The 15,328-nt window shown below is 37.7% G+C and overlaps 1 protein-coding gene and 1 long non-coding RNA gene across 3 annotated transcripts; one reads left to right on the plus strand and one right to left on the minus strand.

Annotated features, from left to right (window-relative positions):
- Nucleotides 1–11: 11 nt before the first annotated feature.
- On the minus strand, nucleotides 12–14,097 carry pkd2 (polycystic kidney disease 2). 2 transcript variants are annotated; one of them, XM_077571314.1, is made up of 14 exons: nucleotides 13,668–14,097; nucleotides 12,838–12,951; nucleotides 12,062–12,195; nucleotides 10,198–10,676; nucleotides 9,869–10,097; nucleotides 8,606–8,776; nucleotides 6,731–6,912; nucleotides 6,284–6,404; nucleotides 6,115–6,213; nucleotides 5,908–6,029; nucleotides 4,824–4,941; nucleotides 3,498–3,667; nucleotides 3,260–3,407; nucleotides 12–1,571 (listed from the first exon to the last, which is right to left on the minus strand). In XM_077571314.1, exons 1-14 carry the CDS (start codon nucleotides 14,095–14,097, stop codon nucleotides 1,374–1,376), a joined length of 2,715 nt encoding a protein of 904 aa, XP_077427440.1. In that variant the 3' UTR covers nucleotides 12–1,373. The 2 variants fall into 2 exon arrangements, with proteins under 2 accessions (XP_077427440.1, XP_077427441.1); XM_077571315.1 differs by lacking the exon at nucleotides 12–1,571 and adding an exon at nucleotides 1,590–2,008.
- Nucleotides 8,390–15,097, plus strand: LOC144055387 (uncharacterized). The gene is made up of 2 exons (XR_013294860.1): nucleotides 8,390–8,686; nucleotides 13,700–15,097. It is a non-coding gene; the product is annotated as an uncharacterized LOC144055387 (long non-coding RNA).
- The last annotated feature ends 231 nt before the right edge of the window (nucleotides 15,098–15,328 follow it).

Consider the following 15,328-nt stretch of genomic DNA (forward strand, 5'->3'; position numbering starts at 1 on the left):
CTCTGAACAACTCCAATTTTGACATCGCTTTTATTTGATACACATTTTTTGTAAAAAGACAAATAAGAAAATATTAAGACACGGGATAAAATATAAACGCATGGGTTTCCCATGAACACTATTTGCACTCCAAATTGAAGTTTGTTTCAAGTTACATCGTGTGTGTGTGTGTGTGTGTGTGCGTGTGTGTGTGTGTGTATTACATTGATAATAATAAAAATCTAGTTCATTGGAAGCTTTGAGGCAAAATTAAGGCAACAACTGAGAATTAAAATCAACAAAATCAACATTTAAAAAAAGATGCTTCTTTTGGTATGTGTTCAAACATGACAATGTGCTGGATGAATGAATGTGTGCAAAAAAAAAAAAAATAGCCAAGCCACATTTTAGGATGTTTGCTACAAAAAAATCAAAAGGATACAAATAGTAGAATACAAGTTTGAGGATACGTTACACAGATTATTGATATTACGAGAATAATGTTGTCCTTTTATGAGATTTTTTTACATTGCAAGAAAAAGGTTGGGTTATTATGAAAAAAGTCATGATTTTATGAGAAAAATATATTTTACAGGATGTTAGTTAGAAAAGTACAACTTTTGTTTCTCATACTAGTGCAAGAGTAAAATTGGTATATTGCAAAATAGAAGTTCATTTTTTTTGTAGTAACAGTTTGCAGGCTTTTAAAAAAATTATATATTATGACTTCTCCGAAATTTACATTTTATTCTCAAAAAATTAACAATATTAACTTTTCTTCTAAGATTTCATGTTTTATTTTTTTCATAATATCACAACTTTATTCTCATACAATTATGATTTTTTTCCACATATTTTTTTTCCTCCAAAAGAACACAGCTTTTTTTGAAGAAGAAAAAAAGTCCCCCCCCCCCCCTAAAAAAAATACAACTTAATTTTCACAAAATGTCAACTTTTTCCTCGGAACAATACAACTCGTATTATTTAAAAAAAAAAAAAAAAAAAGTTTACTTTCTAAAGATTCTCGTACCAAAGAAGACGGATTTCGTTGCAATTTTAACATAACAAAGGAGCCATTTTTGAAAATGATGATGATCAGTACAAGACATAAATCTCACTCTCAAATGACAAAATGGAGTGAGCACACTTTAGATTCTCTGTCTCACTCAATTGGTCAAGCATTTCACTTCTTTTCATCTCGGCAGTCCCTTATACCAGTCCTTCATCAATCCTTCATTCGCCCGACGCAAATAATCAAATATTGCTGAACCTCAGCCGTACTGTCAGTGCATGGATTTGACTACTGCCTTTGTCGTAATTGCTCTGATTTGTTCGCAACCAACGAATCCCTTTAAGTGTCTTTAAAAAAAAAAAAAAAATGGTTACCTTGCTTTTCATACGTGAGCACTTCCGTTGGCGTCCGCGGCATCCAGGGACAGCGAGGAAGGGGGGCGGGGCCGGGGCCGTGGCGTGGCCCCGCCGGGGTGGCCCACCTGCGAGGAGACGTCGTCCGACTCCCAGCGCTCCAATTCCTCCCTCACCAGACGCTCCTGCTCGCTGTGAGGGTCGGCGTCACGACCGCCGCCGCGCTCCTTTTGACAACGCGCAGTTACAAATTATTTGACAAACTTCATTTGTACGAGAAAGAAGTTGCTACATTTCAAGAAAAAAAAAAGTTTGATTTCAAAAGACTAAAGCTGTAATATTACAAGGATATTTTAAATTGTGCTACAGTGCTGGAAGCTAACTGTGTTAGCTAACACTGTTAGCGAACTGTGTGAGCGTCGGCGTCACGACCGCCGCCGCGCTCCTTTTGACAACGCGCAGTTACAAATTATTTGACAAACTTCATTTGTACGAGAAAGAAGTTACTACATTTCAAGAAAAAAAAAAAGTTTGATTTCAAAAGACTAAAGCTATAATATTACAAGGATATTTTAAATTGTGCTACAGTGCTGGAAGCTAACTGTGTTAGCTAACACTGTTAGCGAACTGTGTGAGCGTCAGCGTCACGACCGCCGCCGCGCTCCTCCTGACAACGCGCAGTTACAAGTTATTTGACAAACTTATTTGTACAAGAAAGAAGTTGTTTCAAATTAGAGTTTTAAATTGGGTTTTAAAAGTAGGTTTAGATTTTCAAATTAGGATTAAGGTTTCAAATTGGGATTTCAAATTAGAGTTTAAAAGTAGTGTAACTAGGGTTAGTGTTTCTAAGTAGGGTTTGAATTTCAAAGTAGAGTTTCAAAGTTGAGTCCGGGTTTCAAATCGGGTTTTAAAAGTAAGGTTGGGGTTTCAAATTTAGTATTGTCTTAAAATTAGGGTTGGGGTTTCACATTTGGGCTATAGTTTCAAACTGGGGTTTTAAAGTAGGCTTAGGCTTTCACATTAGGGTTTAAATGTAGTTTCAAAGTTGTCAGGTTTTCCAGTTGGGTTTGAAAAGTAGGGTTAAGGGTTCAAATTGGAGTTTTTAAACTAGGGTTAAGATTTCAAAGTACGGTTTAAAACCAGGACTATGGTTTCAAAGAAGAGTAAAGGTTAGGGTTAGCGTTTCAAAGTAGGATTTCAAACTAGGCTTAGGGTTCCAAAGTAGGGTTTTAAATTAGAGAAAGGCTTTCAACGGGAGGTTTAAAACTTGTTTTGGGGTTTCAAATTAGACTTTTAAACTAAGGTTAGGGTTTCAAAGTACGGTTTCGAGGTTGAGTCCGGGTTTCAAATTGGGTTTTAAAAGTAAGGTTGGGGTTTCAAATTTAGTATAGGCTTAAAATTAGGGTTGGGTTTTCACATTTGGGCTATAGTATCAAACTGGGGTTTTAAAAGTAGGCTTAGGGTTTAAATGTAGTTTCAAAGTTGTGTCAGGTTTTCCAATTGGGTTTGAAAAGTAGGGTTGGGGGTTCAAATTGGAGTTTTTAAACTAGGGTTAGGATTTCAAAGTACGGTTTAAAACCAGGACTAGGGTTTCAAAGTAGAGTAAAGCTTAGGGTTAGCGTTTCAAAGTAGTGTTTGAAACTTGCGTTAGTGTTTTAAACTGGAGTTCAAAAGTAGGGTTAGTGTTTCAAATTGGGGTTTTGAATTAAGGTTTCAAACCATGGTTGGGGTTTCAAAGTAGAGTAAAGGGGTTAGGGTTAGTGTTTCAAAGTAGAATTTCAAACTAGGCTTCGGGTTTTAAATTAGAGTTAGGCTTTTAAAAACTCTTTTTGGGGTTTCAAATTTGGCTTTTAAACTAAGGTTAGGGTTTCAAAGTAGGGTCTGTTCTTGCGGCCGACACGAACGAACGCCGTACCTCCATGGCTCCTTCGAAGAGCCTTCCCAACACATCCCTCCTCTTGACGGTGACCCTCTCCATGGCCTCCAGCTTGACGATGACGGCGTCGATCTTGGACACGATGCTGCCGATGGAGTGCTCCATCCTGTCCACGCGTCTCACCAGACTGTCAACGACAACACGGCCGTCACGTGACGAACGCTAGCTAAACACGCCCCCCCCCCCCCCCCACCCGCTCGCTTTGAGCGCGCCGTACACTTGGAACTCCTCGTAAGAGACGCCGCCCGAGCTGCTGCCGCGGCGCCGCGAGCTGTGCCCACTGTCCTCGTCGTCGTCCTCCTCCGAGTCATCCTGGCCGCGGGGCGCCGGCAGGCTGCGCCCGCTGCACGCTCGGGTCAGAGAGTTGCGCTCCAGATCCAAGTCGTCCTGAAAATGCACTCGGGGTCACTTCGCGCTCACCACGGACTGAAAACTTTTTTTTTTTTTTTTAATAGCTTTAAATAAACAAGCACCAATCTCCAAATTGTGAACGTTTTTTCTCTTAATCCGAAACATGGAAAAAAAAAAGTCGGTTTCTGGCCGCTATCTCCCATTGGTCTAGTGTATTACAACATTATTCTTGGGGGGGAAAAAATTGTCACAGAATGTTTTTTATATATTTTTTCTTGTATAATCACCTAAAAATCTCATATAATGTAACTACTATTTTCTTGCAATCTTACAGAACTTTTTCAGCAACAACACGTTTTTTTCCTCATACAAAAGACAAAAAAACTCTATTTGAAAATTTGAACTCTAGTCTATTAATGTTACTTTATTTATTCTGGTTAAATTACAGGGCTAAAATTGTGACTTCTTTTCTTGTAATACAACGACAATTTTTTCACCTAACCTTATAAAATCACAACTTCTTTCTCGTAAAATCACCACACAAAAAAATTAAAAGCCAGACTTATTTCATACAAAATTATGACTTTTTTTTCTCACCCTTATATGACATCTCATAAAAGGTTTTCCTGCAATAGTATGTTTTTTTTTTTTTTTTTAACATTACACCTTTGTTCTAATAAAAATGTCAACATAAAATACTTTTTTTTTTTTTTTTTTACATTACATCTTTGTTCACATAAAAATTGCACTATTGCACAGAATTATGACTTTTTTCTTGCAACTTTTTATACGTAATATTACATAAAATTGCCTTTTCTTCTCATATTACAACAAAAACAGTGAAATGTTTTCTTTTTTTAACCTTGATGTTTTTGGATTCACTTCAAATGCTTTTAGCTCTGTTTTTCATTAGGCAGTGACAAGATGTGACATTAAAATTGAAAACTTTTTGTTGTAACTTGAAAAGTTGTAATATCATTAGAATGAAGTAGTATAAGAAAAAAACAATACAATAAAAAAGTTATAATGTGATGAGAACAAAGTTCTAATGTGGAAAAAAAATGTCAGGAAGAAAACATTTTTGTTGTGGTCCACCATTTTGTTTTAGTGTCTTACATGCCAAAACATTTTAGTCTCCGTTTTGATGCGGGTTAGGGTTAGGATTAGAGTGCCATGTGGTCTTTGTATTTACCCGCTCCTTCTCCAGGTCGTCTCTCATCTGCTGGTGTTCGTGTTCCGTCAGCTCCTGGTCACCGTGGTGGTCATACTTGGCAAAGATGGCCTGGATCTCAGCATCCGTGTGGCCCTTCCTGTGCCAAGGCAACACCAACAATGGAGTCATATTAAGTACAAGAATCGCATGAAAATTACTATTATCCAAACGTATTTGTTGTTTCTGTACAATAATAATGTTGCTTTGGTGCCATTTTGCTGCATCTTTGTGCCAAAGAAACAATTGGAAGTCGTTAAGGGAACATTATTTAGACAAAAGTAGTCCTTTGCTGCCATCTTGTGGCATCTAAAGTCAATTAGTAAACCTGACATGGGTGTCAGTTACTTCTTTTATTGCCATTCACAGATCAATTAGATTTTTTTGTAAAATGAAGGGGGGTTTTTTTCTTCAAAATTATCTTTTTTTTCTTCTAATTTTGTTTTCATAAAATTTCTCGACAAATCCACATTTTTTCTTGCAAAACTACAATTTTTTTTCCATAATTTTAGATTTCCATTCTCATAAAATGACTTTTTTTTTTAAATCAAATCAAGACTCTCACAATATTTCAAATTAATCTTATAAAATTAACATTTTGCTACTAATATTACAACTTTATAGCCATAAAATTAAGAAAAATTGCCCACGTTTACCTTATTTTCTTGCTTTGCAACTTCTTTCTTACAAAATCCCACCTATGCTCACAATATTACGATTTCCTCACAGTATTACATATTCATTATCCAAAGAATGTGATTTTACTTTTTCTTTAATAATGCACCTTTTTTCTACTAATATTGTGATTTTCTTTCCTGTAAAATGTAATTAATTTAATTACAATGCCTTTTCTTTTAGATTTTTTTTCCTCATTATGTTACAACTTTTTTTCTTACAATATCACATTATTCTTGTTCTATTTAAAAAAAATATATATATTATGCCATCATAATTTAACAGCATTTTTTCCCTCATGAAATCACAAATGAGTTCTGTTAAAATAACCGTCTGAATGAATGAACAGCAATTTAAATAACCTGGGCCTTGGCGGAGGTAACAAGCTCACCCTTTCAAATGCTGTCTGAGTTCATCCAAGTTGAGTTTGCCTCCGGCCTGACGCAGGCTGTCCGAGATGTCGTCCACCGCCGTCTTCTTCAGCCTGAGCTTCATCAAGGCTTTGTTACAACCCTGACGGGAGCCGTTTTTTAAGTCACGGGTTCCTTAACTTGATGCTGGCTAAAAAAAAAAAAAAAGCAAAAGAAGCCTCTTTTACCTTCTTGATGAGGTCGCTCATCTCCATGTCGGACCTCTGCTGAGACATGTCCGCCTTCACCTCGGAGTACGTGTCGTTGATGATGGCCAAGAACATGTTCTGCGTTGAAGGCGCGACGACGTGTCAGTGGAGAGTACGGAGTCGACGTTTTGAATTGGTGCTTGCTCACCATGAGGATGAAGAAGATGAAGAAGACGAAGGTGGTGAAGTAGACGGGACCCAGCACTGGGTTGGCCTCCTCGATCTCAGAGAACTCAAAGTCTCCCAAGATGATTCGGAATTGAGTAAAGCTACACAAGCACATACATTTTCCTACATTACTTAAGCAAATGTATTTAAAATAATTACAATGGGGCAGCTGTTTTGGTTAGCAACAGAGTTCAAATGGGTAATTACAGACAATTGTTTTTTTTAGGTGTTGTCAGTGGATGACACACACAATTAATTGAGAGGTTTATTATTTTGTATCGGACACATGGTGGAATCACTATAGATTTGGTGCTGCTGTTTTGTTTAGCAACGGAATTCAAACGGGCAATCACAACCATACGTTATTCAAGAAGCACTTGAGGAAATACGTTAAAATAAAGAGAAAATAAGTTATCGCTGCTCCTACATGCTGGCCTGGAAAGTGCTGAAGTCGTTGACTTGGGTTCCAAAGAGCAGGTAGGCCAGCTGGGCGTACGCCAGGAAGATGATGAAGAACATGATGGCGAAACCAACCAGGTCCTTGGCGCAGCGAGACATGGTGCCCGTCAGCTGACTCATGGTCTTGTTGAAGTTGATAAACTTGAAGAGCTGAGGGAAGTGATTGGAATTTAGACTCGTGCTATTACATTTTCATGGTCATAAAACTACAACTTCTTTTCAACACTGCCTTTAAAAAAAAAAAAATGTTTTTTTTTTAAATTGCATTATATTAAAATTTCAACTTGATTGCAAGAACAATACAATTATTGTTAAATTGTGATTTTTTTTTTAAATTTTAATATTACAGTTGTATTCTCACCAATGTAAAAAAAAAAAAAAAAGGGGTCCTTGGTGGAGGTAATAAGCACATTCTTTTATTCAAGTCAAAATACTGGAGTAGACATGCATACTGTCTTGTTTGGTTTCTGTTTTTGGTTGTGTGTCTCCCTTAAATTGTGATTTTTTTTATTGTAATATTACAGCTGTATTCTCACCAATGCAACAAAAAAAAGGTTAAAAAAAATTGCATTATATTAAAATTTCAACTTGATTGCAAGAACAATACAATTATTGTTAAATTGTGATTTTTATTTTATTTTAATATTACAGCTGTATTCTCACCAATGTAAAAAAAAGGTTAAAAAAATTGCATTATATTAAAATTTCAACTTGATTGCAAGAACAATACAATTATTGTTAAATTGTGATTTTTATTTTTTTATTTTAATATTACAGCTGTATTCTCACAAATGTAAAAAAAAAAAAGGGTCCTTGGTGGAGGTAATAAGCACATTCTTTTCATTCAAGTCAAAATACTGGAGTAGACATGCATACTGTCATGTTTGGTTTCTGTTTTTGGTCGTGTGTCTCCCTTAAATTGTGATTTTTTTTTTATTGTAATTTACAGCTGTATTCTCACCAATGTAAAAAAAAAAAGGTCCTTGGTGGAGGTAATAAGCACATTCTTTTCATTCAAGTCAAAATACTGGAGTAGACATGCATACGGTCATGTTTGGTTTCTGTTTTTGGTTGTGTGTCTCCCTTAAATTGTGATTTTTTTTTATTGTAATATTACAGCTGTATTCTCACCAATGTAAAAAAAAAAAGGTTAAAAGAAATTGCATTATATTAAAATTTCAACTTGATTGCAAGAACAATACAATTATTGTTAAATTGTGATTTTTTTTATTTTAATATTACAGCTGTATTCTCACCAATGTAAAAAAAAAAGGTTAAAATAAATTGCATTATATTAAAATTTCAACTTGATTACAAGAACAATACAATTATTGTTAAATTGTGTTTTTTTTTTTTATTTTAATATTACAGCTGTATTCTCACCAATGTAAAAAAAAAAGGTTAAAAAAATTGCATTTTATTAAAATTTCAACTTGGTTACAAGAACAATACAATTATTGTTAAATTGTGATTTTTTTTTTAATTTTAATATTACAGCTGTATTCTCACCAATATATTAAAAAAAAAGGTCCTTGGTGGAGGTAATAAGCACATTCTTTTCATTCAAGTCAAAATACTGGAGTAGACATGCATACTGTCATGTTTGGTTTCTGTTTTTGGTCGTGTGTCTCCCTTGGTCTTGTTGAGTGTAATCCCGCCCTTCCTTCGTGTCAACCAATCCGTGCCCTCAGCCGCTTGGGTCTTGCCCCAGGTGTGTCTTGTTGTGTCGTTAGTGTGTGTGTATTTAGTTCCCTGGTTTTGGTCAGTCCTTGTTGGATCATTGTCGCTGTCACCGCTGGTGTTTTGATGTTTGGGTCCGCCACGCCGCAACCGTGACGCATACCTTAACCCAGGAAAAGAAGACGATGACCGCCACCACGTTGTTGAACTGAAGCTGCAGGTTGGCCAGGGGTTCGAAAGTGGGGTGAGTGGTGTAATTCTCCAGCAGGGTCTTGAGCAGGTGGCTGACCATGGCTGTTCTTGTTACGTTCATGATGATGGCCACCACACTCAGCTGCAAAAAGGAGAATTGACGACAGCCTTGTGATGAACAGTGAATATCATAATATCTATCGACAGCCCAAGAAAAAGGAATATTACAGAGAAATGAGGCGGTTTAGGCAAATAAATAATAATAATGTTGCCAACTGGTGAAGAGAACATTGGGTTTATTTTAGATGAGGTGTGTATTTTTTTTTAAAGGGTAGTCAAGTCGAAAATGTTCTTTACAATAATATGTTCTACGCACCCCCACAAGTCTAAACACAGCATTCTGATTAATATTGAGTTTGTGGAATATGAATTAAACAGCAAAATCCACACTCACATAAATATTTCAAGCCTAATTTAAGATTTTTGTATTTTTTTTTACATAACAAATTCCCATTTACTTTAAAAAATAATAATAATTTTAACACAAACCTACCAAATAAAACGTATATGATACATGTTCATTAGTCTAATAAAGTCTATTTATTTGAAATGCATAATCCTAAAGTTCATGTATTTAGAATTAATAAAGTATAATTAATTAAATACTTTTTATATTTTTTACGTTTTTGGGATGTCTGCATTCATTCATTGAAAAAATGGGGACGAAAATGGACATAAGTGTTTTTCACAGTATATTTATCGTGTATCGGTAACCTGATTATTATGAATTTCAAACAATACACTTTATGTATTTTTTAAATAAGAACTCTCATTATTATTCATTTAGACTTCAGTAATTATACTATATTAATACTAAATACATAAACCTGGATTATGCATTTCAAATAAATAGACTTTATTAGAGCAATGCATATGTATCATGTAAGGTTTATTTGGTAGGTTTGTGTTAAAAGTATAAAAAAAATAATAATAATTGGAATTTGTCATGTAAAAAAATGACATAAATCTTAGTTGGGCTTGAAATATTTCTGCGACTCCGTCTGTTTATCCATCTCAGGGGGCGGCCATTTTGCCACTTGCTGTCGAGTGAAAATGACATCACAGTGCCTCAAGGCTCAGCTTGTTTGTCACATGACCAAACCCGTGAACCATGAGATCGCTATAAAAGGGACAGCCACTATTTGAGGAATATTCAAAATAACCAGATACGTACGGTGACGATGAAGACATCCAAACAGTTCCAGAGATTCCTGAAATAATGCAGGCGGTGGATGCGGATCTCCAGCGCCTCCTCTACCACGTAGTAGAGGATGAAGAGGCAGAACATGACCTCGCACAGGCCCACAAAGTGGTCCCAGCCGGACACGTATCGGATCAGACGCACCGTCTGGAACTGCCAGGACGTCACCACCCCGCCAGTCGCCGGGAACTCAACCAACAACCTGGCAAACGATGTCAAAGTCATTCCATCATAAGCACCTAGCTACGCTACACATTGTTCAACTTGTAATAAGTGTGCGCTTTCATACAAACAATTCTCACCTGACAACGCAGAATAGGTTGATGTTACCATTGTAGACGGCGAAGTCCAGGAAGACGGCTCGGGTTCCTCTGTCCAGCCACAGGTGGTCTTTGAGAAAGCGCAGCCGGACCGCCGACTCCTCCCTCGTCCGGGACAGGTCTTGGTAATACCCCCCGCCGCCATATTTGGACACACGACCCCAGTGGCTACTACTCCCGTCGGCGCCGGCCTCCGCCACGTGCGTCCACGCCGTCCCGTTCCCGGGCCCGAAGGGGGCGGTGTCCTCGTTGGCGCGCGTGTAGACGTCATAGCAGTCTCGGACTCGGTCGCGCAGGTCCTCGTGCACGCTGCAAGATTCGTTGCGGACTTTGACCTGCCGGAGACGGGGCACCCCGAGGAGGAGGTTCTCGTAGAAGATGAGGGTGTGGTTCTCGGGCAGGCTCTTGTTGTTGTACCACACTTCCCAGTACATGCCGTTGAGAAAAGGTCCCTCTGTGAACTGGGAGGACGGTGAGATATGAATATACTATAGTTATCCAAAAAAGTAAAATGGTCTGGGTATTGAAGGGGTATGTTAAAAATCCATACTTTTGCGTGTCCAATAAATCAAATGATGAGATAAGACATGAACAGAGTCCCTGCGCAGGATGATTTATTCCGGAGATCTCCAGTCACATCATTGAATCAAACTCAAACAGTTTCAGATCAATAATGTGCCCCCTCTTTCGAAGAGCCAGCTTTTTATTACAATCAAGTTTGAAAGAACAATGCCTCCTACTCCTCCCCTCATGAATAAGTAAATATGTTATATAATAGAAAAAAACAGATTGAAAAACAGAATTCTCAGCACACAGTTGCAGCTGTGTTCGTCTCTAGACAAAATATACTTTCAAGGCACCTCTCGTACTTTCTCCCATAACAAAAATCTCACAAACAAAATGTGTTTTCGCACCGAGAAGGAACTTCTAGACCAAACAATGTGTACCAGCTTAGGTTAAGGTCAAATTATACTGAGTTCAACACTACTTTACCTGCTTCACATCTATAAAACATTTCAACATGGTTAATATATGAAATAAAGAATTAAAAATGTTAATAATGTATAACAGTATTTACAATAAATCAATTAACTTAAATTATTATTTTATTTTTTTATATAGGTTTTAGGTGAACTAATGAATTCACATACACATACTCACCCACATACAAAAAAAAAAAGAGCAACGATGATGACATGTCAAATCAGTAAAATTACCGAATGAACAATACGGAGCTCTCCAGAAAAAAAAAAAAACAATTAACCAATATTTCAATGATATAAATGAAAAATGATGTAGGAAAAACATATCAGTAATATATTTTAAATAGTATTTTACAAACAGCATAGTTGGAGTTCACATTTCACAAATGTATTAATTCATTTTTTTTTTTTGTGGAACTACACTGTAAGTTATATATAGATATATATAAATATATATACTGTGTATAAGTTATATGTCCCACCTGAGGGAGAGGCTTGGTCAGGGAGGAGCAAGTTTAGCATTGGTTGTTGGTGGAAGCTAAAAAAAATTCCACAATGAAATCATCTCTAAGAAAATTTTGTGACTCTCTTGTTTGCTTACAACTATTAACATAGCCATTTATACATTTTTTAGGGTACATGCATATTTCCACTGCAACCTGCGAATAGCAAGGACATTACTGTACTGTATGTAATATTTTTTTTTAAATAAAATTCCACCAATCAAACAACTATGACTACGATAAATGAATATTGCATAAAACGATCCTAGGATCATACTTTGCCCACCCTTGATCTAGTCTATGCTGCACTATTAGCTGCTTGTGGTAACCTTGAGGCTACTACACTATATGGCGACGTACCTTCCAGAAGTCTTCCATAGTCGAAAGGCTCCGAAATGTGGCTGGCTCTCCGGGTGAAAGGGGCGTGTCCAGGAAAAGCTGCGACATGACTTTGGTGTAATAATACATGTTGGTGCTCACCATCCCGTACGTCACTGCGCACCATTTCAAACACACACAAATATGCACGTTTAAATACACAAGCTTGATCTACACAGAGGATCAAGACCCCAGACTAACTTCTTTTTTTTTTTTTTTTTACTAGGAGCACAGTGGGCCCTAACCTGAAATTTTGGGGGTGCGTACTGTATACCAACTTCTGTAAATGTTCACATTTCCACTTATTTTAAATATATTACGGATACATGGGCTAAAGTGTATAGCAGGATTTTGTCAGCAACAACAACAAAATTGAGGAATAATATAAAAAAAAGAAATGCAAATATTTCAATTATATCATTGGATGTGAAAGTTTTCCTTTACACAATGCAAGTCTGTATAAAAGAGAGCAGCTTCTCCTGCCTTGCATGGCATAATGTGCCAGGAAACATTTTCCTGAACCGCCCTTAACCACACATTGACTTTTTTTTTTTTTACTGAAGCAGCAAAAAGAAAAGAGGGCAATATCACTCTGATCATCCAGCACACTTGAGATGCATATGCTCTCAATTTTCTGTCTCGTTGGGTAATTTAATCCCTGTGCTGCATTGTTCCGTCTGCTCAACTCATTACTGGTGATTTTTGAAGGTTTCTTTCTCGGTCACCGGTGAAATTGCAGGTTTAAATCGGTTACTTACGAACGCAAACGGTGATGAGGAAGGCGACGTAAGTAAGCATCTCTCTCAAAACATTCCATAGGTAGCGCTCTCGACTGCTGTCGTTGTCCTCCATCAACTCCGTGCCCCACAGAACTGCCAACGGGGGAGACAAAGTGGTTTTGTATTTTGCGTTTGTTATCAGTCTTCCAATAAATAAATTGCCTTTTTTGGGATGTGCCAGGAAACTAATCAAAATGCAATTAGAGTATTTTTCAAAATTATTTAGCCTGAATGCAAACCCCTTAACGGCTTGGTTTGTGAATCAACGCTCACGTTTTCACGAATATCGGCCGATGATCGGTGGCCAATCGATCGGAACACCGAAAAAGTAGGTTCAATGAAGACTTGAAATGTCTATAAGTATGAATATATGTCATGTTTTAGGGTTAGAAGTAACAATTACTTTAATACTCATTTAATCTGGCGATTAGTTAATTTCCAGCCGAATATTCAAAAACAGGGCATTATTTCAAATTGAAAGTGCAGAAAATGCACCAGCATAAATTACTTAAGATTCAGTTACTAGTTTGGTCCATAAAACGTCATAAATAGGCAAAAGTGTTGATCATTGTTTTCCAAAGTAAAAGCAGATGTTTGAATGTTTGATTATAATTCAGCATGACCATAATCAGTCTGCTTTCATGGTCAAAATAATTATTGATTAATTAGTCGATTAATCTTTCATATTTTATTTTGATATTTACAATAAATCAACGAGACACGTGAATTTTAAAAAGCAAGACAAATGAATAAATCATTTCAACTCACTCAGATTTGAACGTGCAATTTGTGTGTAAAGTGTGACTTACTTCTAATTTTCTGGAGTATGTGCTTCATACAGCTGCTGTGCTCACGCCTGCCCCGCTGCCCCTCATCCCCACTCGGGCTCGGGTAGGCTCCTCCGCCGTGCATGGGATGGCTGCTTCCTCCTCCTCCGCCGCGGCCACCGCCGTTGTAGCTGCCCAGACCGCTGCTGCAACTGCTGTTGCTGGAGGCCGAGGACGCCGACCTTCTCCCGGGACTGGCTGCAGGCCAGTCCGCCGCCATGATCTCGTCGCCGGGCTCGAATCCTGGGTTGTCGCGGCTCCAGGCTTGTCTGGACGGCGTGGACGGAGTGCCAGCTGTGATTCCCTCGGCCGTCGAATCCTGCTGCTGCTGCTGCTGGATGTTGTCCATCTCGATGCCCTCGCTCGCCTCGCGGGCGGCGTGTTGGGGTTTTACCCGAGATGATGAGCTCATGGTACTCGGGCTACTTTTTTAATCCAAACAAGCATACGTCACGGATGGGTTAGAATATTACACCTCCCTTTATGGGAAAAAAACCCTCAAAACACCCCAAAAACGACAACAACAAAAAAGTTACGAAAGTTGATAAAGAACAAAAAAATTACAAATTTGACGAACTGGCTCCTAATTCGACGTCGTTGCCCAAAATTCCTTCCAACTAGCTTCGCCTCTAAAATGGCTCACGTCGCCCCCCCACCCCCCAAAAAATAACCGGTTATTGTTGTTTCTTGGTTGTTTTCTTCTACAAATGCAACTGAAGACTGCAAATCGTCGCGTTTGCGTGCAAAAGATGAGAGCGAGAAAAGTTTCCTCGTCCCGGGACAGCCATCTTGTTCTTTCGCTGCCCCCCCCCCCCCCCCCCCACCGCCGCCCGCCCCCCAAATAAAAAGAAAAACAGTCATTCTCGGGTTACATTAAAAATCATGGAAAAGTTGACGCAAATCGCTTTTTGACAGTTAAGATGTATCACCACTACTTTAAATTTATTATTATTTTTATTTTATTTTTTTCATCTATTAGTTTGTCTGTCTGGTTGCGTGTTGGTGTTGGTATGCATTTTCGTGTACATTGACAAATTGTGGCTACATAGTTTTTTGGTGTCTAATGTGGATGATGTTACGTAACATTGTGTATGTTGCTAATCGGTTACTATGGCAACCAGACCAAGCACAACAAACAGGTCACGGGTTTTCCGAACTGAAGCTAAGGGGCCCAATACTAGTGGATGGGGGTCGTATACTTCTTAGCTAAAACACTTTTTTTAATTCACATTTGTTGTTGTAAATTCAAGTGATTGAGTTTATTTTTGTTGTTGTTTAAAATGTGAGTGTATTTCATATGGGTTCAATATTAGCTATATGGTGTGCAAAATAAGCCCTTCATATAAAAATTGTCTACATATAAAAATGTTTGAAGAAAAATGTTTGTTTTTACACTGCTCTACATTTACTGCTGTAAACATTTCAGTAATTATTAGGGGGTAGAGGGGATGACTAAAGTGTTTAAAGTTATTAGAATACTTTTGAGGCGATCTACATTGCGAGATGCGTTTATTGCTAATGTAACCCATATTAAGTTAACAATTTTTATTTATTTTTTTTGGGGGGGGGGGGTAGCTCGTGGTGCACAGTGGAGGTCGCTGTTCTGTTTGTTCAGTTCCCTAAATGTCGATGACAAAAGCAAC

This window comes from Vanacampus margaritifer, chromosome 7 (genome assembly GCF_051991255.1).
Source record: "Vanacampus margaritifer isolate UIUO_Vmar chromosome 7, RoL_Vmar_1.0, whole genome shotgun sequence".
In the NCBI taxonomy this organism is placed as follows: domain Eukaryota; kingdom Metazoa; phylum Chordata; class Actinopteri; order Syngnathiformes; family Syngnathidae; genus Vanacampus; species Vanacampus margaritifer.